At 35.6% G+C, this 24,736-nt stretch overlaps 1 protein-coding gene and 3 non-coding genes across 5 annotated transcripts; 2 read left to right on the top strand and 2 right to left on the bottom strand.

The window, feature by feature from the left end:
• The first annotated feature begins 2,460 nt into the window (after positions 1–2,460).
• On the top strand, positions 2,461–20,651 carry DNAJC5B (DnaJ heat shock protein family (Hsp40) member C5 beta). 2 transcript variants are annotated; one of them, XM_039336617.1, is made up of 4 exons: positions 2,461–2,572; positions 11,569–11,782; positions 16,128–16,299; positions 20,444–20,651. In XM_039336617.1, the coding sequence occupies exons 1-4, from the start codon at positions 2,466–2,468 to the stop codon at positions 20,536–20,538; spliced, it is 588 nt and encodes a 195-aa protein (XP_039192551.1). In that variant the 5' UTR covers positions 2,461–2,465; the 3' UTR covers positions 20,539–20,651. The 2 variants fall into 2 exon arrangements, with proteins under 2 accessions (XP_039192551.1, XP_039192558.1); XM_039336624.1 differs by having other exon boundaries at positions 16,128–16,308; positions 20,453–20,651.
• A 2,724-nt stretch (positions 20,652–23,375) lies between these two features.
• On the bottom strand, positions 23,376–23,464 carry TRNAY-GUA. The gene is given in 2 exon segments: positions 23,376–23,411; positions 23,428–23,464. It is a non-coding gene; the product is annotated as a tRNA-Tyr (tRNA).
• A 673-nt stretch (positions 23,465–24,137) lies between these two features.
• Positions 24,138–24,210, bottom strand: TRNAR-ACG. Its single transcript has one exon. It is a non-coding gene; the product is annotated as a tRNA-Arg (tRNA).
• Positions 24,211–24,425: 215 nt separating this feature from the next.
• TRNAY-GUA lies at positions 24,426–24,515 on the top strand. The gene is given in 2 exon segments: positions 24,426–24,462; positions 24,480–24,515. It is a non-coding gene; the product is annotated as a tRNA-Tyr (tRNA).
• The last annotated feature ends 221 nt before the right edge of the window (positions 24,516–24,736 follow it).

Below are 24,736 nucleotides of genomic sequence, written 5' to 3'. Positions count from 1 at the left end.
TTCAAATACAGAAGTGTTTAGCCTTCCATTGCATTTTTATCTTGCATTTTTGTCTCATTATTATTTAAAACTGATTCTTTTACATTTTAAAAATCACCACTACAGTAACTTACTAATATAGGGCAACAATATATATATATTGTACATATACAAGACTTCTGTTTCAGAAGCAGGTATGTTTTCCCCTTTTTCTAGAATTTACCTGTTTTGATTTATTTGATGCAAATAGTAATATGTTTGTAAAATGTATTACATTTGGAATTTTGGGAATGTTTTTACTGCATCTGTGAATGTTTGCATTTGTTTTAGAACTATATGCACAAATCAAGATACGTTCTACCCAGAAATACAAATGATGCTGTTTATTCCAGTTCTAGAATAAGGCTTAATATTTTGTATATAAATTTATTTTATTTATTTCCTATTTTATTTTAGTGTGATGTAGAATAGTCAATGTAGAATTGTTATTACATTTCATATTGCATGTAAGATTAAGAATCTTTGTATATAGTCTTGGGTGTCATGACATTGGACTCTGATTCTCTTCAGAGTAAACTTAAAATGGATTGGGATATGTGTATAAATACCACTGAACTTATCATCAAAATGATTTAAACATAGTTGTCTCTTCCCAAAATTAAATTAGATGTATAGATGATTCTAACTAGACAAATAATTATGCAGGCGGCTTGAAATCAATAAAGCCAGTATCATATTGAAGCTGTGAAACTCAGTGCCGTGCAAGTTTAACTGGAGAGAAGTTCCACTGTGTTTAGTAGATTTGTTTTCCAGGACTGTAGTCTTTCCATGTAATTCTATGTATTCTTGGCCAAAAGAAACTATCAAATTCTCTAAGACTTGCTTTTGTGCAGATGTACACAATGTTGCAATTGTGTAAAAAATAACCTATGCATCTTTTCTTTGTAAGACCCAATTGATTCAACCATAAAATTAATTTCTGACTGCATTATTAATTTCCTATCATTTTTATATTTGGAATAAAATCTACTGGTTTCAGAAACTCAGATTATGTCAAAAAATAGGAAAATACCTTGTTAGCTAAAGCAGTAATTATATAAGTATCATAGATGGGTTTTATATAAAGAAAAAGGAATAATACTGTCCTTAAAAGTATCTATTGGATTTTTTACTGACGTGTGCCATCCGGTTGTAGAACCTGTTTCCACTAATTTCATTGATGGCAACTCTAGTCCCCATGTTATTCAAGTGTTTAGCATATTGTGGATACATTATTCTTAATTAACAGCACGCAGTGCAGCCAGCAACTTAATAATTTAGAGACCTGAAATGACCATTAGTCTTTATGATAGGAAAAAAACTGATACTCATTTGTTTAAATAATGTCTTTTAATGTTATTTCTCTTGAGACATGAACTTCCTCTGGATAAAATCAATATTAATAAATCATGTGCCATTTTATGTTTGTATATTTGTTTCAAAAATGCTGTTGAGAAAAGAAATGTTAAATGTAAAACAATATAAAATGGAAAGACTTTTCCCAAGTTATTATGAATCTAAGTTTTAATATTTATTGATTTCAAAAGACAGTAGTAGATAGCATGACAGAATACTTTACTTCTTGAGTATCATAACAAAAATTAATTTATTACAATCTGAATATCTAATGTAACATAACCCATTAACAATTTATAAACTGACACATGATTCTGCTTTTCACTGACCAATAAAAAAAAAGGCTAGGCATTGACTTTATATGTAATGGAGAGCTTTACATTGCCAGATTTTATCTTTAAAATCAATTAATGTGGCAATTCCATAAAGTGAAACACAAGCACAACTTTCCAAAGGACTGGTTGAAGCCTGTGAGATCATATTATAATCAGCTGCTCCTGGCATTCAGTGCCAATATACTAAGTATATATGGCTTGATTTTAAACCATAAAATCATAGGCTACATGCCTGTCCTAACTGCAGAAAAAAATAAATAAATAAGCAAGCAAGCAACCTTAGATTATTGCTCAGGTTATACTTCAAAATCAGTAACTTTTCAGTCTTAAAATCAAGATAGTCATACTTCTTTGACACCACTAATGGGATTCAGCAATTAGTTCCTTAAATGTCAAAAATAAACGTGATGAAAGATACAACTGGGAAATAACTTTCAAACTTTGCAGCAATGCATGGACGAAAAGGAAGAGCTAACCTAATCAAGCCATGGCAACGGAATGAGTCAGATATTGGGGCGGAGCTTCTGTGTTTATGGAATGGTTCAAAACCAAACCGTTGCCTATATTGCTGCATATATTTAAGAGTCAGGTGGCTTGCCACATTTTGTACACTGATCATCTATGTTCCACCAGTCATGGCATAAGAAATAGAATATGAGATACGGAGTCATTTCAGAGCTTCCTTAAACAATAATAAACATTTCTTCTTGGATGTCCTTTTTTTCACATTAGAGTTCTTGAAAATGCATTGATAAGATGGCTGACCAAAGACAGAGAACTTTATCTACATCAGGAGAAGCACTCTATGAACTCCTGGGTCTTGAAAAAGGAGCATCCCATGAAGAAATCAAGAAAAGTTACAGGTATTTATGAAAATCTAACATACTTGATAAGTACCCTCAGATTTATCTATCCACTCATATTTGTTTATATCTATTCTAAAAAATATATCAATACCTTCTTTTACCTCTAAGCCATTTCCATAAGTGCTCAGATTATTTTGTCTAGAGCTTGAGGGTTGATGCTCAAGGGCTGAATGTGAATTGCCTAGTTGGAGGGCTGGACATGGTTAAATGTTTCATTGTATGACAATGGATTACAATAGTGTCAGTTATGTTTCAAATCAAAACAAAAACAAAATGGCTATTGACGCTATGATAGCTCACCTTTGTTATGAAAACAGTTTTGCAATTGAAATCATAAATCTTATAAAGTTACAGGAAGAGCCCTTTCTAAAAAGATAAACATAGGTGTTGAAAATAGCTCTGCTTTATTTTCCAGATTCCTACATTATTCAAAAAAATTATTTCAAATATGTTTATTATTTTAAAGTGTGAAAAACCTTAATATAAACCCTGAATTTGCTACTATTATGAGAAGACCGATGATTAAAGTCATGCAGATTTAATCCAGACAATGCATCAACTAATACTTGCAGTATATAAATAAATATATATCTAAGAATGATTTTTAACAATTCCTAATTAAGAAATATTTAATAGTTAACATGAAATTGTATTAATAATGTAAATACATCAGTATGTGAAGCTTACGTTAATTCTACAAATGTTTAAAATATATTTTCACCTTAAACATTTCTTTAATTATTTATATTTACCTCAATCAAGATATAAGTCTTCTTAGAATTTGAATATTATAATGTGTAGGAAGTAAATTAATTATACCAATATTTTGTTTATTAAGTAATAACCCAAGAATATGGGAATCAAACCATTTAAAGAATTAAACTTTTAAATGGTTTGAATCTAAAAATATTTTGCGCAATAAATAAATAAAAATTTTAAAGCACTGGGAAGGATTTTTTAAAAAACAAGAATTTTTCACCTTCAGAATGACTAGATGTACATATGTACATATCAATGTACATATAACATAAAATCACAGGACACCAGCCAAAAGCAAGGTCCACAGTTCAAAGCATGATAACAAAATATTTTCTTTACACAGGTCTTACTGGACCAAAGTGGGATATGGGTAGTTTACATTGCAACACAGTATGGCAACCAGACCACTGGCTTAGTCTGATTCATAAAATATATCATCACATTAAGCCTAAATGTTTTTTTTAACTTTGGATGTAGATACTGCATTTATCAAGGGCATTGATAAAATGCAGCATGTCCTGAGGACAGCAAACTAGAAGATAAGGAGCAGGAAGAGGGAAAAAATGTGGAATGCATAAGGCTGCTCCAGGATGCAGATGTTTAAATAGAGGACAAATAAATTATGTTAGTGATATTGTAGCAATGAATTCCTCCACTGGATAAAATTATCTCCAGATCACCTCTAACCCTTACTTTCCATGACTGTGCAAGTAATCCATTCCCTCAAATCACTATACAGGCTTCTTGGTGCTATTTCTTAATAATACGACCTCTATAACCTCTGCTGCATTAAAACAACGTATACTTTACCTATCCAAAAATGAAATCTTATGGCACCTTCAGGGCTTTTTGTTGTTCTGCCTAGGTATTAACAGAGTTTTCAGTTTCTGAAAATTTAGCACTCCAATAATAGCTACTGGTCTTCCTTGCTAGCTACCAATCAGATGTATCCTTGAAACTGGCAGCCATATCTGAATGCTCAATGTTGTTTTTCCATGTGGAAGAGAAGAAAAACTTTCTCTAATCCCATAAGGGGAGAGTTGTCATGGAAGAATGCAAAGTGAACTGAATTTCATTTTGCCCTGTACATGAATAGTGATAATTTACATAACAATCTATGGCAAAACTGACAGTGGTGTTTTATCCATCTTTATTAGCAATTATGGTAAAAACAAAGGCTGCTTCTGAGTAAAGTGGAAATATCAAAGGGATTCACACTTAATGGAATTGTTGTAAATACTTGCAAGACAAAATGATGAGTCAGACTCTTGGATTTCATTTAACTGATCTTTTAACTTATGTTAATTTGCTTCATGAATCTAAAAACCTGCTGCTGAAGTAAGCATTGACAATGCAGCATAATAATCATAGAATACCTGACTTCAAATTTCCTATTGTTATTAGTTAGCTTGGTGCTTGCCAGAACATAACCGTCTATGTTTTAGATGTCATAAACGTGGTACCGCTACATGATGCTTCTTTTTCAGTTTGATATCATTTTACCTGCAAAGGACCTGCTTTGAATTAGAGAACACTGCTAGGTCACATTGACCCACACAGGATGCACAAAGGAAATAACTAATTTATATAAATGTCCTGTATCCCACATACTAGTTTTCCATTCCCTACTTCATCTCAGTAGCACAAGTAACTTGGCTGAGCAATTTCTAATTCCAGGGCCACATGCCAACCCTGAAGCTCTTTTTCATGAGTCCTGGAGCCCATCCATCTTTCATGCAGAGTATAGTTTCCTTTTATTTTGAGATGGGGACATGAACAGTCTGAAGTGTAGATCTAAAATATGAACTTTACAAATAATCCAATCCCTCCACCTCTACTTGCACTGCTCCAGTAGAAAATTCTGGCCTTTTTGAATGCAAGATACAGTTTCATACACTTTGACTCATTGCTTTGCCTTCATTGGTCAGAAAACCATTAAATGCCCTCCCCCCGATTATCTAATGGTTGCCCACCCTTATATAAAACTAATCAAGAAGTGATCCAGGAAACCTGTAGATTCATAAATGAATGACAAATCCTAGATTTTGACACTAAGGCTTTCGTTTTCTGATCTATTTAACAGTTTGGAAGAGCCCAATAGGAATGATTATGTTCCATACATTAGTAAGTTGTTCACACACAAAACTGGTTTCTTACATTATTTTAATTTTCTCTACGATTTCCATGCAAGTGCAGTAATCACAGATTTCTGCCACAATAACCCTATCTTCTCTAAAGAGACATTATTCTAAGAAATCCTTTACTGGAGCCCATTGAAACTGATAGAGGACATACTATAATACAGTAAAAACACAGAGTTGAAAAAGACAACTCTGTAAATGTAATTGAGAAATGATACTTGGATTGAGACCCATGCATATGCTACCTGATTTATTAATCCTTATTTTATCAAAGACCAGCATAAAAAACCAAAACGATTAGAGAGACGAATGAACCATTTTTCTCACATGACAAGATGACAATTGTAAATGAAAATGTGACCCTAAAAACATCTAAATGTAGCTCTAAAATTCTAAATCTAGGTATATTTAAATGAGAGAGAAGTAAGTCGTACTGATTTCAGTCAAAAATCAAGACTAATTGGAATCAAGCCTGACATAAGTAGTTTCTCAACAATAAAATAAAAGGTGTGTATCATTGTCTTTGTTTTTTATTTGTTTGTTAAGATTATCTGTCTTCAACCTAGCCTTTTAGATCACTCATTGGTACATTATTATTGTACTCAAGTCCACTTACCTTACCTTAGTCATTCTCTTATATTTCCTTCTACTTCTTTCAGGATTTTGGACTTCTCAGGGGAGCTGGGTATTCACATAATATGTTCAGATATATTAGTTTGAGTCTGGTAGTTTGTGCTTCAAATAAGAATCCTGCACTGATGTGTTTTATGATCAGTTTGTTTGTTTTCTTGGCTGCCAATTGTATTCTCAGGAGTCTTCTCCAATATCAAATTTCAAATAAATCAATACTTTTTCTATCCTGTTTCTTTGAGTCCAATTTTTATATCCATAGAGCAACCCAAGTAAAACCATTGTTTGTTTGATTGTAATTTCTATAGATGTAAACTTGTCATAGCATCTGAATACTTTTTGAAGGGTTTATATGCTGCCCTATAATTGCTAATCTGTGGCATATTTCTTGGCTTTTTTTTTTTTTACTATTGATAGTCAATCCTAAAAGCCAGAAACCATCTACTACTTCATGTCTTCATTGTCAATTCTAAAGCTGGTTACTGTACCTATTATCATTAGTTTGGACTTTATATTTCATCATTTTTTCACTATACAACTTGACTTTCATTACAAGTTTGCAGATCATTTGCATTTTCAATTAGGAGAATATTGTCACTAACATCACACAAATTATTGATGTTACTCCAATTTTAATATCACACTCATCTTTTTCCAATTCACTTTCTCTCAACATCTATTCAGCATACAGTTTGAATAAATAAGGAGGGAACATGCAGTCTTATCTCATTCCCTTGATGGCTTAGAGACGGACTGTTTCGTCCCATTCCACCCAGACTATGTCTTCCTACCCTGTATATTGGTTTCTCATGAGGACAATGAGATGTTCTACTAATCAGTTTTCCTAAGTATATTCTACAGTTTGACATCATTGATGCATTTTAAGATTATTCTATAGTCAATGCTAATTTCTTTTGGTATTCTTTGGCTTTTTCAATTATCTAGTGTGTATTAGCAATAATGTATTATGTTCCTTGGCCTTTTTTAAAGCCAGATTGAATATCTGAATAATTCTTTTGCTACATAGGATTCTAATTTATGTTTGATGATGCTAAATATTATATTGTTGGAATGTGAAACTAAGGATATTGTGCAATAGTTCACAATCTCTACTAAATCTTCTTTCTTTGGTATTGGCATGTAAAGTGACATCTTCTAATCTGTTGCCATTGTGTTATTCTCTAGATTTGCAGGCATAATTTGGCTCAAAATTTTACTGATTCTGATTCTGTTGCTTGCCATATACAGTATTTATAAATATTCCATCAATTCCTGTATCCTTCCAATTTGGTTATGACCAGAGTGCTGATCAAATTTCATCTTCTAATACTATAAGATTTTGAAAATAAGGAATATCTTAGAATCTCAATATATTTTTTTCCATCTTTGATTTTCTTTGAATCAATAATTGTCTAACCATTGCTATTTTTTAGCATACCAATTCCTTATTCTGAGATATATATTTCTTTTCTTTTAGTCCTGAATAGCAAACAATATGATCTTCTGACTGAAAATATCCAATACCAGTCCTTTTCAATTTGCCATTTCAATTCCAAGGTTTTGTTTGTTGTCACTCTGATCTTTAGATTTTCTCTTCCTGCATAGTAGCATTGGCAAGTAGACATCCAAAAGATTTATTTATGTATTTATTTATTTATTTATTTTCAAATATTTATATGCCGCCCAATCCCAAAGGACTCAGGGTGGCGTACAGAGTTAAAACAATCATAAAACAATAAAATAAAATAATACAGTCATACCGCGAGTCTGATCATATCCCAGCCCCCCGGGGACATCAGCCCCAGGCCTGCCGGAACAGGAGAGTTTTAACGGCTTTCTTAAAGGCTGGCAGGGTGGGAGTAGTTCAAACCTCGGGGGGAAGTTGATTCCACCAGGTCGGAGCCACCACAGAAAAGGCCCTTCCCCGAGGGCCCGCCAGACGACATTGTCTGGCCGACGGGACCTGAAGGAGGCCCAATCTATGGGACCTCACCGGTCTCTGGGAGCTGTGCGGCAGAATGTGGTCCTGTAAGTAACCTGGCCCTATGCCATGAAGGGCTTTAAAGGTGATAACCAACACCTTGAATTGCATCCGGAGACCCACAGGAAGCCAGTGCAGCTCGCGGAGGATAGGTGACACGTGGGCGTATCTTGGCGCGCCCACAATCGCTCTCGCGGCTGCGTTCTGAACCAACTGCAGCCTCCGAACGCCCTTCAAGGGTAGCCCCATGTAGAGCGCGTTACAGTAATCCAGTCTTGAGGTGACAAGGACATGAGTGACTGTGAGTAAAGCCTCCCGGTCCAAATAAGGCCGCAACTGGTGCACTAGGCGAACCTGTGCAAAGGTCCCCCTGGCCACAGCCGATAGATGTTGTTCCAAATTTAGCTGTGAGTCCAGGAGGACACCCAAGTTGCGTGCCTGCACTGAGGGAGGTAAATTTGTCCTCCCCCCAGGACTAATGATGGACCATCCAGTTGGCCTTTTGGAGGCAAGACCCAGAGCCACTCGGTCTTGTCAGTGTTGAGTCTAAGCCTGTTCACCCCCATCCAGACCCTCACATCTTCCAGGCACTGGCACATCACGTCGACTGCTTCACTGAAAGGACACGGGGTGGAGATATATAATTTGGTATCATCCGTGTACTGATGATACCTCACCCCATGTCGCCGAATGATCTCACCCAGCGGTTTCATGTAGATGTTAAAAAGGAGGGGGGACAGGACCGAGCCCTGAGGCACCCCATGATCAAGGCGCCTAGGGGTCGATCTCTGTCAGCCCACCAACACCGACTGCGACCTGTCAGAGAGGTAGGAGGAGAACCACTGCAATACGGTGCCGCCCACCCCCACCTCTCCGAGACGACGCAGAAGGATACCATGGTTGATGGTATCGAAAGCCGCTATTTACTTTATTTAGTCATATTACAAATATTAATGTTCTGAAAGATCCTCTGCTCTTCCTCAGAAGCACACCATTAAATCTGAAGTGCCTATATTCTAGCACTATATTAGTACTACTACATTCATGTTGGAAGCACTTACCAAGATGCTTTTGGGTTGAAAGGACATCATTGCTGCCAGGGAATGTCTCCTTTCATGACCACCAAAGTGGTACCTATTTATCTACTTGTATTTGCATGCTTTCAAACTGTAGATTGGCTGGAGCTGGGACAAATTGATGGGAGCTCATTTTGTCACATAGCTCATACTCTCAGGTTTTGAACTGCCAAGCTATCAACCTCTCAATGGTCTTCTGGCTCAGTTTCCTAACCACACCTGTCACCGTGGCCTCTAGTACTATATTGATAATTACTTTATGTTTTCTCTACATGAGGGTTTCTTAGTAAAATACAAGAGTATTTTATCATTGTCACATACCATGAAATGATGCCTTTGATGTTGTCACTACATATAGGTGTCTGACTGTATTAACTGAGCCACTGGGATGAACCTTCACATCTTGGGTGACCTATTAGGAATATGCACTTTTGGCATATACTCTCAATGGACTTTACCCACCTTCCAGAAACATGTCATCACTATGATGAGACACCATAGCAGGATTTAGGAGTATATGTTGTGTGGAAGAACTATTTTCAAGGTTTTCAAGATTCTGTTACTTTACCCTACTGGCAATAAAGATTTGTCAGAAATCTAAGTGTTCCTTGTGACTGAAGTTTGCCAGCACTGCAGTCTTGTCATTGATTTCTAAAACTTCCCAGAGTGATTCTTCTACATAACTAATATCTAGTGCAGTTACTCTGAGTGCTTTTTTCTTTCTTCCCCCCACACCTGTCAATAAACTCTTCTATAGCCTCACTGTTTCATCTCTTAACTGTCTTGCTGCCTCCTATAAGTTCCAAGTTCTGTTAGGCATTCTATCAAGATCAGTGTTATATGATTTTTTTAATTTTGGTTAACAATAATAATATCTAGTTTACAGGTCGGAAAATCTGATGCTTTTCCAAATGTATCTGATTTAATACAAGCACTTTATTTTCAAACTTCTGAATATCTAATTTCTATTTAATATAATATCAGATTTTGCAGAAAAGAACTCAGAAATTTGGCTTACTTTCATTCAGACCATTAATCTATCTAATCCAGTATTGCCAGGACTGCCTACCAGCCTAGGGTTTCAGCTTTCCATCAAGATGTCAAGATTTGAACATAGGAATTTTGCATGTAAAACCTCAGTTTTATCATTGAACTGGAAGCACTATTCAAGATCGGGCAACTCGTTCTTATGTCTATTAAATTCTTCCAGAAATCCTTTAATTAAACATGTTTTATAGATTTATTTAGAAAATGTTATCATGTAAAGATAGTTAATTATTGTGCTCCCATTATATCTGGGTTCATATATGATGCTAGGCTATAATGCCATTTATTTGAGTTTGACTTTGTACATTATGTGATTTCCCCTCCCCCCTTCCCACCACCAAAAGAAAACTTTTTGATTTGAAATATAATTTACATAAACCATGACTTGGTGCAATGTGTGAATCCAGTCAGTGAACTGGAAATGTAGATGTTTTGTATGTGTGTGTGTGTCTCTACTGTGCTGGCTTTTTGTTGGTCTGAAGTTTGTTATTTTAAGGGTTTTTTTTAGCAAGATAAAACTTACTTTTCTATTTTTGACATGTTAGTACCTCTCTTGTTTTGTTGTGTAGGCAGTTTCTCCAATGTTGTTACTAGGGCAAAAACTCTGAATAAAATCTATGGCCCGATTTAGAAATGGACTAGAGAACTAGTGAAGTAAATGTGTAAATGACATATTTTCTATTTAAAGAGGGAGACTTATAAGAATGTTAACATCAAAAATTAGTTTATTTGCATAACTTTCTATGCCACTGAAAGTTCTGAAAGACTGTAGGAACAAGTTGTTACACCCATGCTTTCAGCTTGTTTTGGTCTGCAACAGAATCTTAAAAATATGTGTTATAATGGTTGAAAAATGCATTGTTAGGTTCAGACAAAATAAAAGAGTAAAATTATTGTGTTTAGAGATAAATATATCAGTGCTGTTTTCCATGAGAAATAAAATTCCAGAACAGAATTTTGGTTTTATTAATATCATATATTTTTAAAATGTAAACATTTCCTTCTTCAACCTTGGGTTATCTTTACAATGCCAAATGTAATTTTGGGATAAAAGAAAGGAATGGGCTTGTGATTTTATCAAGACCCCCCCTAAAAATAAAATGATAGTATGGACAAGTACAATAGAAATAAAATAAAAATAAAATGAGCAAAAATGTCAGCTAGAATACTGAACAATTATTACATATACAATGTAACATCATGAAGCTATTTTTTCCTCTGTTTACAAGGGATCTAAACCTAACATTAGGTGGTTTATACATTCTTCTCAAGAAAGCCATTGTCTCAATCCTAATGTTATCCTCGTCTCTCTCTCTCTTTTTTTTTTTTTTGCCCTTCACCTTTTCTTTTCTATCAAAGGAAATTGGCCCTGAAATATCATCCTGATAAGAACCCAGATAATCCAGAGGCTGCAGAAAAATTTAAAGAAATTAACAATGCTCATGCAATATTAACAGATGTGTCCAAAAGAAATATATATGACCAATATGGATCATTAGGGCTGTACATCGCTGAACAGTTTGGTGAAGAAAATGTCAATACATATTTCATGCTTTCTAGTTGGTGGGCAAAAGTAAGTATTTAACTGCAAAACTGATATGCCAGATACTGGAACACAGAGTCTTTGATTTGTTATAATCTGTTTTGGCCTTTCTATTACAGCTTTCACAGAATCTGCATTTGCAGAATTCTAGATCAGTTAATTTATAAAAGGTTTTAGTCTCAGGAACTTTGATGACATGGCTGGTCTATCTCCATACTTCTGGTAAATTGCTTATTAAATGATATATCCTTGTCTCTTTTATTTGCTAATTAAATATGCTGCATACACATTTAATTGCCTGAAGACATTAATTATATTTGAAGCTAAAGCTTCAGGTTAATTTTTCTTTCTTCTCAGAAATGACTAAATGAAAATGACTCATTTTTCAAAGAGAAAAGTCTTCTTAGTGTGACAACCAGATTATCTGTTATTAAAGTACAAACCTAGCCCTATTTTGGGATATATATGGCGTAATGTATGCGTAAGCAGTAGTAATACGTAACACTATGTATCATTATGGCACACCTTAAATACCTTGTAAAAAAGCTGGAAAAAGGAAATAGAAGATTTAAGGAGGACTTTCTGGAATAAGACATCATGGATTGATCTGGGGAAAATGGATCTTGCAATTCTGATGACACTGAAAATCTTACTCATCTTGTTTGTTATGTAATTGTAAAGATTTGGCATTTATACCTATCACACACATTAGCATTTCCATCACAGTATGACCAAACATATTAGATCTCAGGCATCCAAAAAGTGCCAGATTTCACACCTTATGTGTTATTCTCGCTGCTATTTCTAGTCATAAGAGCCTTTGGATAAGACAATATTATTAATTTAGCGATAACATAGACACTCAAGGCTTGCCATTTTGAATAGGGGTGAGTGTATACAATAATATTATATTTTTATATTTTATTTCTATGAACTAACTTTATAGTATGGCTCTCCTGGATGTGACTTGCAGCACTTGCACAAAGCATTGTTTTCATTTCTGAGCCCTACCAAAAAAAACCAATACCCAACTGTCTTCACTTCTGCTGATGTTGAGATGCTAAAAACCGGGCAGAAAACACATGACTAATCAGCACTCTCTGCTGGATAGTGCAAAAAAGGTCATTCAGCTAATCCTTGCCCCCCCCCCCCAAGCACCACAACACCTGAAATAACAAACTCCCACTTCACATATAAAGGAAAGTGAGGGTTTTTAGTTCTCTCCATGCAAGTTTCTGGTATGTGTTGGGTGCATTTGAAATTTGTAAAAACAAAAACTGTGGTTAAAACTATGGTTGCTATGGGGGAATTGATCCAGCTGCAAAGATACCAGTCCTTTTGATTCTTTTGAAAGGTGAAGAGTGAGGTGTGAAGCCCATGCCAGAAATTTTGCAGACAGTACTTTTCACAAATTCTGGACTCCTTTGACATTTGCAGGTTTCTCAGCCAGCAGACCATGACTTCTGTCTGTTTCTGTCTGTGTGGAATCAACTGGCTGCAAAGCACTTAGTTACTATTTGGTGCAAAGAAATGGCAGCCTTAAAATTAAAGTTTCCCCATTCATTCGAACATGAAGTTCTAGGGAGAGAAAGTACCGATTGCTATTTGTGTACATACATTCCTGCTACACAATACTCATCTACCTGAGCTGCTTGATTCTGCAGCTAGGCTGAAGGAGAATTCTTCAGGCCTTGACTTTATTTGATCCTGAATTTGAAGTGGCTTGAGAATTCATGGCAAGCATGGTTATTGATAGTCTCACACAAAAAGTGGGGGTCATATACTAGATATGATTTTTATCTTGGGGCAATGGCAGCATGATCTGGACTGAGGGAAGTTGTCAGAGATAGATCACTCCATCTAAGTCCTGTAGTTTTCCATGACTGTTCTCTACTATAGGGAAGGAGAACCAATTCAGTTGGTCTACTCCAAGTGCTTGCAGATCCAGTGGAATTCCAGAGGGACCTTGGGGTAGTTCCTGAAGTTCTGGTGCATAGTTTATCTAGGCTTTAGTCACTATTGGATGAACAGGCAACAACGGTCTTGGATAAGTTCAAGCCTATGTGAACTCTCTATGCACTTGGATTCCAGAGGGCCCCTCAGTTTTCAGAAAAACTCTGGGAGATGAAGTGGCATAAGAGATGCATAGAGCACTGATATAGGAAGATGAGAGCAAGTCCAAGCATGCACAGGTAAGAGTCTATATTAAGAACTACCTTGTGGCAATAAGGGCATTGAAATGTACTTGTTTCTTCTCTCCCATTGTGCCCATGAATAGTCACTTGACAACCCCATTTCACATGACTCAGCTTCTTCTGAGGAAAGAGGAGTAGATAGAACTCCTGCATGGCTCTGTAAAGATTTCGTTAAGCATCTGTTGAATAAAGTCATTCAGATCTGCTCATAGTTGGCTTCTGATTCAATGGTTCAGTGGAGATGACTATGCCCAATATTGTCCAGTTACCTGATCAGAATTCATTCCAGTGACTCCCAAAGAAATGGAGAGAATCCTTGGGACTCTGACTTCTGCAACCCATGTGCGAGATTCATGTATCTCCTGATTGGTCAAATGTCCCCAGAAGGTGACCTGTAACTGGGTCCAAGCAGTAGCGAATGCCTTCTTCCAGAGGAATGGGTTCCACCTGCCTTGAAGTAGGTGGTGGGTTTCCCCCTGCCTAAGAGACCATCCTTGGACTCAGCAGTACTGGACAATTTCTGTTCAATCTCCAGTCCTCCCTTTTGAGAGAAGGTTCTTGAAAAGGTGGCAGGCTTACAGTTTCAAAGAAGCTGGAAACAGCTAATTATTTGGACCCATTGCAGTTAAGCTTCAAGCCAAAATATATACTGATTGTGCTTGTGCTTCTGGATGACCTCCGGCAGTCTCAGAATAGGAATGGTGTACCCATCCTGTTCCTTCTTGATTTTTCAGTTTCAATATAATTGATCATTATATTTTTTTGGACAGCTGAGACAGTAGGGAGAAGTTGTCGGTGGTTCTTTCTACAATGCTGGTTCCAGTTAAAATTGTGGTGGTGGTGGTGGGGAAATCTAGCCATAGGCCACTGATTAATTCCTCTTTAGTATTTACATGAAACAATTGGCCAAGGTCATTCATTAGCAAAGAGTTACGTACATCGGTACTCAGTATACATCTCTGGTTGCCAAGTGATATCAGTGAGGTACTTTCCCAACGTCTCGAGGCTGTGCAGGTATCGATGGGGAAGATAAACTCTGACTCAATACTGGCAAGACCTTAATTAGCTGTAAGTCCCCCATATCTAGTGAGTCTCCATCATTAATGGTAGATGGGATTATGTTCTTCACACAGTCTGTGAACAGTTTGGGGGTGCTCCTGGATGTGTGGCTCCTGTTTCAACAGGTGGCAGTTGTGACAAAAAAGACCTTTGCACAATTACATCTTGTGCACCAGTTGTAGCCATTTCTAGATTAAGAGGGACTGCTCACAGTGTCTCATGCCATAGTCACTCCCAATTATAGACTATATAATTTGAAAGCTTCAGTTGTTCTGGAATTCAGTAACACATGAGATACTGGTGTTGTGTGGAACACCACATAATACCACTGCTATATGAGCTGCATTAGCTCCCAGTAAGCTTCCAAGGGTAATTCAAAGCACAGGTCATCATCTTCAAAGCTCCACATGGCATGGAGCGAAATTAATTGTTACTTCTTCCCAATAGTTTCTGTCTGCCTCCCCAAATCAAGTAGACTGAGGATGTTCTGGATCCCATCAGTAAAGCAGTTTCATTTGGTGGGCTGTAAGAAGCATGCCTTCTGTATCATGGCTACTCTCTTATGAAACAGCATCTCTCTGAGCTTTGGATGGCCTCTACACTGTTGGCAGTAGAGTTACTGTATCTCTCTTTTTCTTTACAGCAACTAATGCTCAGAAGTCAATTTTCTCTGAACCTGCAAGTTCCACTTAATTTTAAAAAGTGTTTATAGGGCAGCCCTTTAATCAAGCATTCCTCTCTCTCTCTCTCTCTCTCTCTCTCTCTCTCTCTCTCTCTCTCTCTCTCTCTCTCTCTCTCTCTCTCCCTCCCTCCCTCCCTCCCTCCCTCCTTCCCTTTCCCTCTCCCTTTCTCCCCCTCCCCCCCTCTCTCACACACACACACAAATAGAAGCAAGGAAAGATCAAGCAAGTCACTAACGTCAAAGCCATTATCTTTAGATGCAGTGAAGGATATTTTTTCAATGCCCATATAGTTTCTTGGGTATCAACATTTCAACTCTGGAAGAATCCTTTAAACCATTGTGGTCAATTCATATTTTTCTTAAATCAAACCAGAAAGACATTTATTCTCTAGTCTGACCTCTCTCAACACATTTCTTCCTCTTTTTTTGATTCTCTAAGGGCTTATTCACACTTTGTGGTCTTTTGACTGGGTGCTACTGTTGTTGCTGTCTTTGCTGCTGTTTCAATTGCTGTTGTGGAAAATGCAAACCCAAGCCCACAGCGGAAGAGCAAGAGTTCTGCATGTCTCCTGAAGATCTGGAAGAGCAAATTAAGACAGACATGGGAAAAGGTACCTGTTGTCGTAGAGTCATGGATTATACTATTTAACCAAAAAGAAAAAAGAAGAACCCTCTTACTTTCTCAAAAAGAATATATAAGGGCTTTACTCCAGCTGGTCAGTTTGGGGAGTCTTAATTTGAGAAAGGACATCCTATACAAAGAAGTGTTAATTTAATTCCTCTCAAACTGCAGGCCAGGTTACTTTAAATGCTCAGCAGTGGTAATTGGTTAATATCCTAATTTCTTTCTATGTGATTAGTTAATTTCTAGAGTAGAAGTTACAACTGCTGGATTATAGAGCACTAAAATGAGAAGAATATTATTACTTTCAGTGTAAAATGAAGTAGACTGAAGAAGTATAGCAATGGAAAGGAAGATCCTGATTTACATAAATTTGTTAGTCATATGCCACCCAGAATCGTGTGATAGCAAGTTGGGCGGTAATTAAATTTAATAAATAAATAAAATAATAAGGTATATGTTTGAATTTGTGTCTGTTATGTGTGTGTGTGTGTGTGTGTGTGTGTGTGTGTGTGTGTGTGTGTGTGTTTAAGAGATTTATAGGCCACTCAAGTCTGGTACAACTTTGCAGCTCACAATGCAACAATTAAAAAACAGTAAAAACAAAGAATTATCTCATCAACAGAAAATCTGGAAAAATCAACATTCATTTAATACCACACAATGATAATACTATCAACCTCTCTAATGCATTGCTTGGGGACAGAGCCAAGTTTTAAAGGTTCATTTAAATAGGACTAAGTTAGAGACGAAATGACTCTTGGGTGAGAGATATTTTTCCAGAAGGCAGGCACCATGACCTGTATGATATATGATCTTTATAATATATGCAAACCTCTGCTTAAATTTTAGTAGTTGTAAATATATGAAATAATTAAAAAATAATAATCTGACTAGCTTCTCACATAGAGAAATCAGCTATTAAATGATATAAATCAAATGCTTGATTTCCTATTGCTAGGAAAATAAGAATAGAAAGCCACCTAACCATAGACTCAGGGAGAGGACTTGACTGCTAGAAAGGCACAATAAAAGTTTTTCTCCTCTGTCAACTTTTCCTTCTCTGATTCACTGAACAGAACAGGATAACAAGCCATTACAGCAATTTGGGGGGTGTTTAACTAGGCAGCAATTCTCAGACTTGTGCTGGTTTTAGATATTATGTTGATTGAGGCTGTTTGTCATACAGGTAGCCCTTGTTTAGTGACCAAATTAGGATCAGAAACTTGGTTGTTAAGTGAAGCAGTGCTAAATGGAATTGCATTAGATCTTATTTCAGCTTTACTTTGGGAGGCTATCTCCCCCATTCCTATTCTTCTACCACACATTATTTTTCTGGCTGTTTAATAATGGGTTCTATTTTACTGCCTTCTTACTTATAAAATTAAAAATATAGTAACTTATCAGTTTTAAAATGTGCAGAATAATTTTTATAACACTGAATTTTACTAGCTGCACTGCAAGGGAAACAGGAGATTCAGGATTGTTTCAAATGTTAAAGCAGAATAGAAAATTGATAAATTAATAATGTTTCCTTTATAATGCTAATGTGAGGTTTAGAAGGAAGAACATTTGGATGAGAAACATGATAAATAGGACACTGCATTTTTTAAATAAATTCCTATTCATAAAAGATTCTGAAATGAATCTTTTTAAAAAGAGTAAAATTTCAGATGCCTGATCTCCTAACCCAACAAGTATCAGCAAACACAAAGAGCCCTTTAAAAAAAAAAGTTCAGTCTCTTGTTATTGCTTCCATCAAGTGAACCTCAGAATTTCTGTACAGATATTCCTCGATTTACAACCACAATTGAGCCAACATTTCTATTGCTAAGCAAGACAATTGTTAAGTGAGTTGCACCCCATTTTATGACCTTTTTTGCTACAGTTACTAAGGGACCTATTGCAGTTGTTAAATGAATCATGTGATTGTTAAGTGAATCTGGCTTCCTCATTGGCTTTGCTTGACAGAAGGTCACAAAAGGTGATCACCTGACCCCAGAACACTGCAACCAACATAGTTTTGAAACAGTTGCCAAGCATCTGAATTTTGATCATATGATCCTGGGGATGCTGCAACAGCCATTTTTACGAACACCAGTCAGGAATTACTTTTTTCAGTGCTATTATAACTTAAAATGGTCACTAAACAATGGTCTTAAGTCGAGGATTTCCTGTACTGTACCACATATTTTAAGATATTTGGAACTCCAGAGGAGACACTTATTGTCTATTCAAATGTCAAGCTTTTTAGTTAGGCAAGGTGAAAACATTATTGATTTTTATTTTGGTGAATCAGTTTTGTCAATCCTTATGGATATAGAATAGCCAATATGCTTTGAGGAGAGATATGTCATTTCAATTGAAAAAAAACAATTGAAAGAAAATGACTTTTATCCACTGCAAATGTATGATAGCTGAAACAATATTCTTGATTGAAATTGTGAACTCTTTGCAGGGCAGTTAAAAATCTGTTCTTTACTACAGGATTATTTCTTGAATATGCAGACTGTCCACTGACAATCTGCATCCATGTTTTATGCATGCATACACTTCTAAAGAATTTTAAATGCCCCCACATAGCATCTGAGTTAAAACAAATGCAGCCCAGATGGCAATTTTATTTTATGTCTAAATCTTCCTAGGCAAGGGCTGACTTCAAGGAGATTGGTGTAACATTTTTGGGATGATAAAGGCAATAGTTGGTAGGAAAATGAAGTAAAACAGAAACAGGCAGGATTTGGGAAAATAGCGAAGGAATCTGTCACTGTTTTTAAACCACGTTAAACCTATTTTGTGGGTTAAACTACAATTTTTTTGTTTCTCACACAAAACTGGGAATCTGAGCATAGTTTTAATTAGACAGGAACACATCAATAAATGCCTATTCTACTCCTAAATGTCCGATTCAAATCCTTTTGAATTACCAGGAACACCTTTCTTTAAGATAGGCATACTTTTTACCAGATGATTCAAACCGTAACTGTGAAATCCCTTGTATTTAGTGCTTTCAAACCTTGTTCTGTATTGTTATTTTAAATATCAATTTCAAATAATAATACTTCAATTTCTGTGAAAATAAGCATAGTATAGCCATTTTTGAGATAGTGCTTTAATTCAAATCCATGCTTGCTGGGGAATCCTGGGAGTTGAAGTCCATGCAGCTTCAAGCTGCCAAAGTAAGAAACACTGAACTAGACAGAGTGCAGAAGAGCACAAATGTGCTGAAACACCTATTAGGCATGCTGTCAGGGGATTCTTAATATCATAGTTCATCATAAATGTAAGCTGACATTTGATTGTTTTGTTGTGCCAACATATATATTATTGTTTTTCCCCATAAAAAAGGGGAAAAGTACATTGTAGCTGGGGTCACACAGCACTCTATGTTTTGCACATAAGGAGTCTTTTGACTAATAAAAAATTACTGTTTCTGCACTTATTGTCACCCATCCCAGAAACTAAACAGTACCACGTAAGTAATACATAAAAATTGAATGTGTATTCTGAAAGTATTCTGCTGTAAAGCAAAGTATATGTACTATAAATAAATCAACCTGTTTTTGTACAATTATATAATGAAATTTAGAAGACTGAAGGATTTTCCTGTGTACCGTAGAGCATAGGATTTTGAAAGAGGATCAGAATGTGCTAACTGAATTGGGTAGGAACAAAGAAAGTACAGAAGGAGTTAAAGAAATGGGAATGGACAGGAAACAAGGAAGTGATCTTTCATAAAAAATAAGAATTCTAGCTCTGAAGCTTTTCACTTCTTAAAATAAGATACATTTTCACAATATGTAGTTAAAGCATGTCCACTTGTCAACTGAACAGAAAAATGTAAGCATCTGCTTAGATTTTTTAGTAAGACTTAAAACATGCTTGATTTAAAGGGAAACTGGATAAGGAGTGATCTTCTCCAACTTGATGCCCCCCCCCCAGTGTTAGAAAACCCCCGAGATAAATATGGTTACTGAGGATAAAGGGGGATATAGTCCAATGTATTTTGTAGATTGTATCTTATGTAGGAATAGTTGTATACTGCCAAATAGGAAGTAATTTCTTACTATCTATAATTGTGAACAAAAATGGAAGAATCTGAGATATTTAATTCCTGATTCTTGCTGTTTTAGATGGGGAAGCTCCAGTTCTGCTTCAGCCAACAAATGCAACTGAGAAAACCCAGCTTATTGGTGACAGTCATCGCAGCTACCGCACAGAATCATAAACCATCAGCTTTTAGAATTTGAAGGAGTATAAATGACAAGTTCTGGATTGTAAAGCATTGTTAAAACATGAAAGACATTAGGACACTGTGCACACCATATACCATCAAATTGACTTGAGCCCTAATTCTAAGAAAATGCTCTACTATAATATTGTTTCCAAAACTGTGTTGTTGCATGCGTGAATACTACAAGTATAATAGGAACAAACTATTTTTAAAATACATGCATTTCCAATATTGCTAGAAACATGACACATAATATGCTTTTCTCATATTACATATGAAATGTCCCTAATACTTGCATGTGGTCTCTAGTGAATTTAAAATCAGTAAGGTTGTTTTAGTACTGCTTCTTTTCAAGTCCTAGAAGTGTTTAAAATGGCCGACATCCTTACTTTTCTCTGCAGTGTTACAATTATTTTAATCTTAGCGTGCTTCTCACCTATATAATTTTTCTTAAATGCAATACTGCTTTTCTTACTATTCCTTCAGTAGATTGTTTTCCCCTGGAAAATACATGTATAAAACAACATATAATGTTAATAGGTTTGTTTTGTTCATGGAGGATTATTGCACAGTTCTGTTACTATTTGGGAAGTTTAGAAAATTCAGAGTTTGGGAATAAATTAATTTGCATTTGGGCATGTGGTAGGTATAAATAATTGAAAAGTTACTGTACCTCTCTTCAGTAACTGAAATGTCTGTGACTCTACTTTTGTTCAATGAATATGTGATTCATTGATACATCAGATTTCGATTTGACATATTCAAGTTTCCTTCACTGCAAAATACACGACAACCAGAAATCTATACTTCAATAATTTTAAACTTATTTACTTACCAGGTATATGTCTAATAATTGAAAAACAATACAATTTGTATACCACATGTGTGCTTCTGATACCAACTTGTAATCTAGCTCTTAGAATTATATTTAAAGATTAAATAATATATATTTTCAGATAAATATAGGTAGATTTGAACTCTTTAACGCAATATTTTGAGCAGGCAATTTGGATTTAACTTCTGCATATCAATTGTTATTGTTATGCTTTTGTTTAATCAAAGAGAGATTAACAATGGCTGGAAATCTGTCCCCAGTCTTTGGAATGAAGCAAATTGTTAACAATATGAATATAGAAATAGTAAGACCAACTCTAAACATCCTACTCCGTGGAAAGTGAATTCAGACAACCTCATTTTATAAAACTTACATTGTGTATACGCAGAAACAGTCTTGAGAATGGTTTAACTGAAAGATTTCAAGCAGAGCTCAGTTTTGTAGTAAAGACTATGTACAACTGGGTTGTGCTTATGGAAAAGAACAAGTTTTCCAGTTGATAAATGCAAATCCAATCATGGCTATTGCCCTGTAGGATGCATATTTACTGAGAAATAAAATTTTAATGCATTTCTTGGATTTTCCATCCAATTAATCATGGACTTAATTAAGCTAGAAAGTTAATAATTTGAAAGAATGACAGAAAAATATAGCTGGAAAAAAGTCAGGATATCAAAGACTAGTCTAGTGATGTCTAAATAAACATATTTACAATCTGTAAAAGAACAAACATATTCCATTTTAGATAACCTAAAGTCATACAATATTCATTAGCCATTTGACAACACAACATTTGCTTTTCGTTACATGGCTAATAGGACAAGGAATATAAAACAAATCCTGTAAAATTAGAAATGTACAGTAATATAATCTTGATTACCTGTGTAGATATTGTTGATAGTCAATTCAAAATGTACTTTGTATGCTGCATTTCACTTTGTGCTGATCAATATATTAACTGAATAAATATTCCATATAAGATCTAATGTCCACTTTTTTCATGAAAAAAAATCTTGTTTTTCTAATTTCCAGAACACTATCATTTTCTACTACTACTGTGTCTTTTAAAAACAGGTTATTTTGGCTTAAAATATAGTTTGGCTTTGCAGTGGCATTTGGAAGACTACTCTCCTAAGAAGAAATATATCCAGGATTAAAACAGAAAATAATTTAATGGAATAATTTGAAATTATTGAAATATTAATTCCACATATATTTAATAATTCCCCATTTATCACATTAATTTCAGATTCTGCTAAACACTTTCTCTTATTGCCTTTTATATTGTTTCTATTTTTGCGTGGAGCAACTGTCCAAACCCTCCAAGGCAGATGTTAATCAGGTTTTCTACCTTCCTCATTTTCTGCCAAACGGAGCACTGTACTCTTTTTCTGCTCTGTCAGTTCTTCTTGCTTTCAGTATCTCCCTTTTTCAGTGTTCCTTTTAAAATGAAAAAAAAATCCAGCTCTTTTGTCCGCAATAAAAGGTTTTTATTTTGGTTTAAATGTATGTTCATTATCTATTTCTTTACCCCAAATAAATATGAAGAATCATGCAATAACAACAGCCAAAAGAAAAAAGGTTAGAAAGAAGAAATAAATCTAAAACTACTTTAAGCCAATTAGTCGAGGATTTTCTGTTTATTATTTCAGTTGGGCTTTAATTTACGTCTGCGGGTGGCTGACAAATTGAGGGATTGCGCTAATATCCTTTTACACACACATATATACCCATCCATCCCTCCAAGTCAGTGAGTTCCGCGTAGTATTGCAGTTCGCTGTTTTCCTGGGAAGCGCCTTCTCTCAAATGAAAGTCCGATTGACATTAAGTTGGTTTCGTTTTATTAAAGTAATGTAGCAAAAGTTACTTATTTATTCCTAACATCTTTTTGTTTCTCACTGAAATCATCAGCAAATGAAAAACAAGGTGATAAATTTTTGTTTCTTCTCAAAGAATGAATGGCAACTTCAGAAATAGTGACAAAGGATAAAAAGCCTCCTTCGAGCCGGAATCGAACCAGCGACCTAAGGATTTCAGTATGAGTTATTCTACAGTCCTCCGCTCTACCAGCTGAGCTATCGAAGGAATACGTTAAACGCTTTTTTGCTACTGAGTGTAAAGTGCGTAAGTAAGAACTGCTTGTTAAATTGAGAGAGTCGCCAAGATCGCAAGATGGCGCTGAAGATCGCACGCGTCGAATATGTTCTGGCTTCTTTGGTGAAGTCAGTGGCTCAGTATTTCTGCAATTCCAAAATGGGAGAGCGTGTCAGGAGACGATTAGGAAACGCGGAGGGCTCCGGACTGTTGGATCGATAAGAGAAGGGAACAAAAAAGTGAAGCGTGTTTTTAATACGTATTTTTAAAGGAGACAAATCATCTAGAATCGAAGAGCTTGTATGAGCTCAAAGCGAAATGGCTGGATTGCATGTCTTATGTTTATCTGTTTCAGGGTCTTTTCAAAATAATTAACAGCTAAAGTGTCTAAACATAAAACAAAATTATAAGTTATCTAATTTATTTTATGCGATTGCAATGGAAAACAGTCTGATTTGAGGTATGCCGTTTGGACATGTAAAGTAATTCAGGAGTCGACCCGTGGAAATCTAGTGCACTGTATTACTAATGATTTGTTAAGTTTATTCTGAACTAGATTCGACTGCTCCTTACCAGGTTTGAAAAAAACAATTTCGTGGACGTTGTTTTTTAATGCATATACATTAACATTAAAGGGCTCCCGTCATTTGCAAAATGAACTTTTCGAGCCAGGCAGGAGTCGAACCTACAATCTTCTGATCCGTAGTCAGACGCGTTATCCATTGCGCCACTGGCCCTCCATAAAAAACTCTTTCTTGTAAAAATCTAAAATAATAAAAATGTATTGGTTCAGTGAGCTTTCAGGTCCAATTTGCTGTAAAAATTGATTCAGGAATGTTTCTGTGCTCTATTTACTTTCTGCAAAAGCTGTTAGAGTGATGTGGAAATAATTAATACAAAGTCTACTCTATTTTGGCAGCTTATATATCTCTTTCCAAGAAGCACTTACATTCCTTCGATAGCTCAGCTGGTAGAGCGGAGGACTGTAGGTGTATTGGGGATGGTTATCCTTAGGTCGCTGGTTCGATTCCGGCTCGAAGGAGGCTTTTTGTTTTTTTCCCTTCCTATGCACATTTATTGATGGGACATGCCTATTGAAGAATGTACTTTGAAATGAATTTAAATTCTATATGTTTTAATGGTTGAAGAAATAAATCATTTCATGTGAAATAAATCTTCACATCAGCCACCCAAGTGGACTAATAAAGAACTACATCAGATGCCCTGTTGGAGAAAAAAGGAAAATAAAAACAATTGAATGTT

The sequence above is a fragment of the Crotalus tigris genome, unplaced genomic scaffold (genome assembly GCF_016545835.1).
Source record: "Crotalus tigris isolate CLP2741 ecotype Arizona unplaced genomic scaffold, ASM1654583v1 scf7180000017546.9332058, whole genome shotgun sequence".
Taxonomy (NCBI): domain Eukaryota; kingdom Metazoa; phylum Chordata; class Lepidosauria; order Squamata; family Viperidae; genus Crotalus; species Crotalus tigris.
The sequence above is the reverse complement of the archived record's forward strand: the minus strand, read 5'-3'. Positions and strand labels throughout refer to the sequence as shown.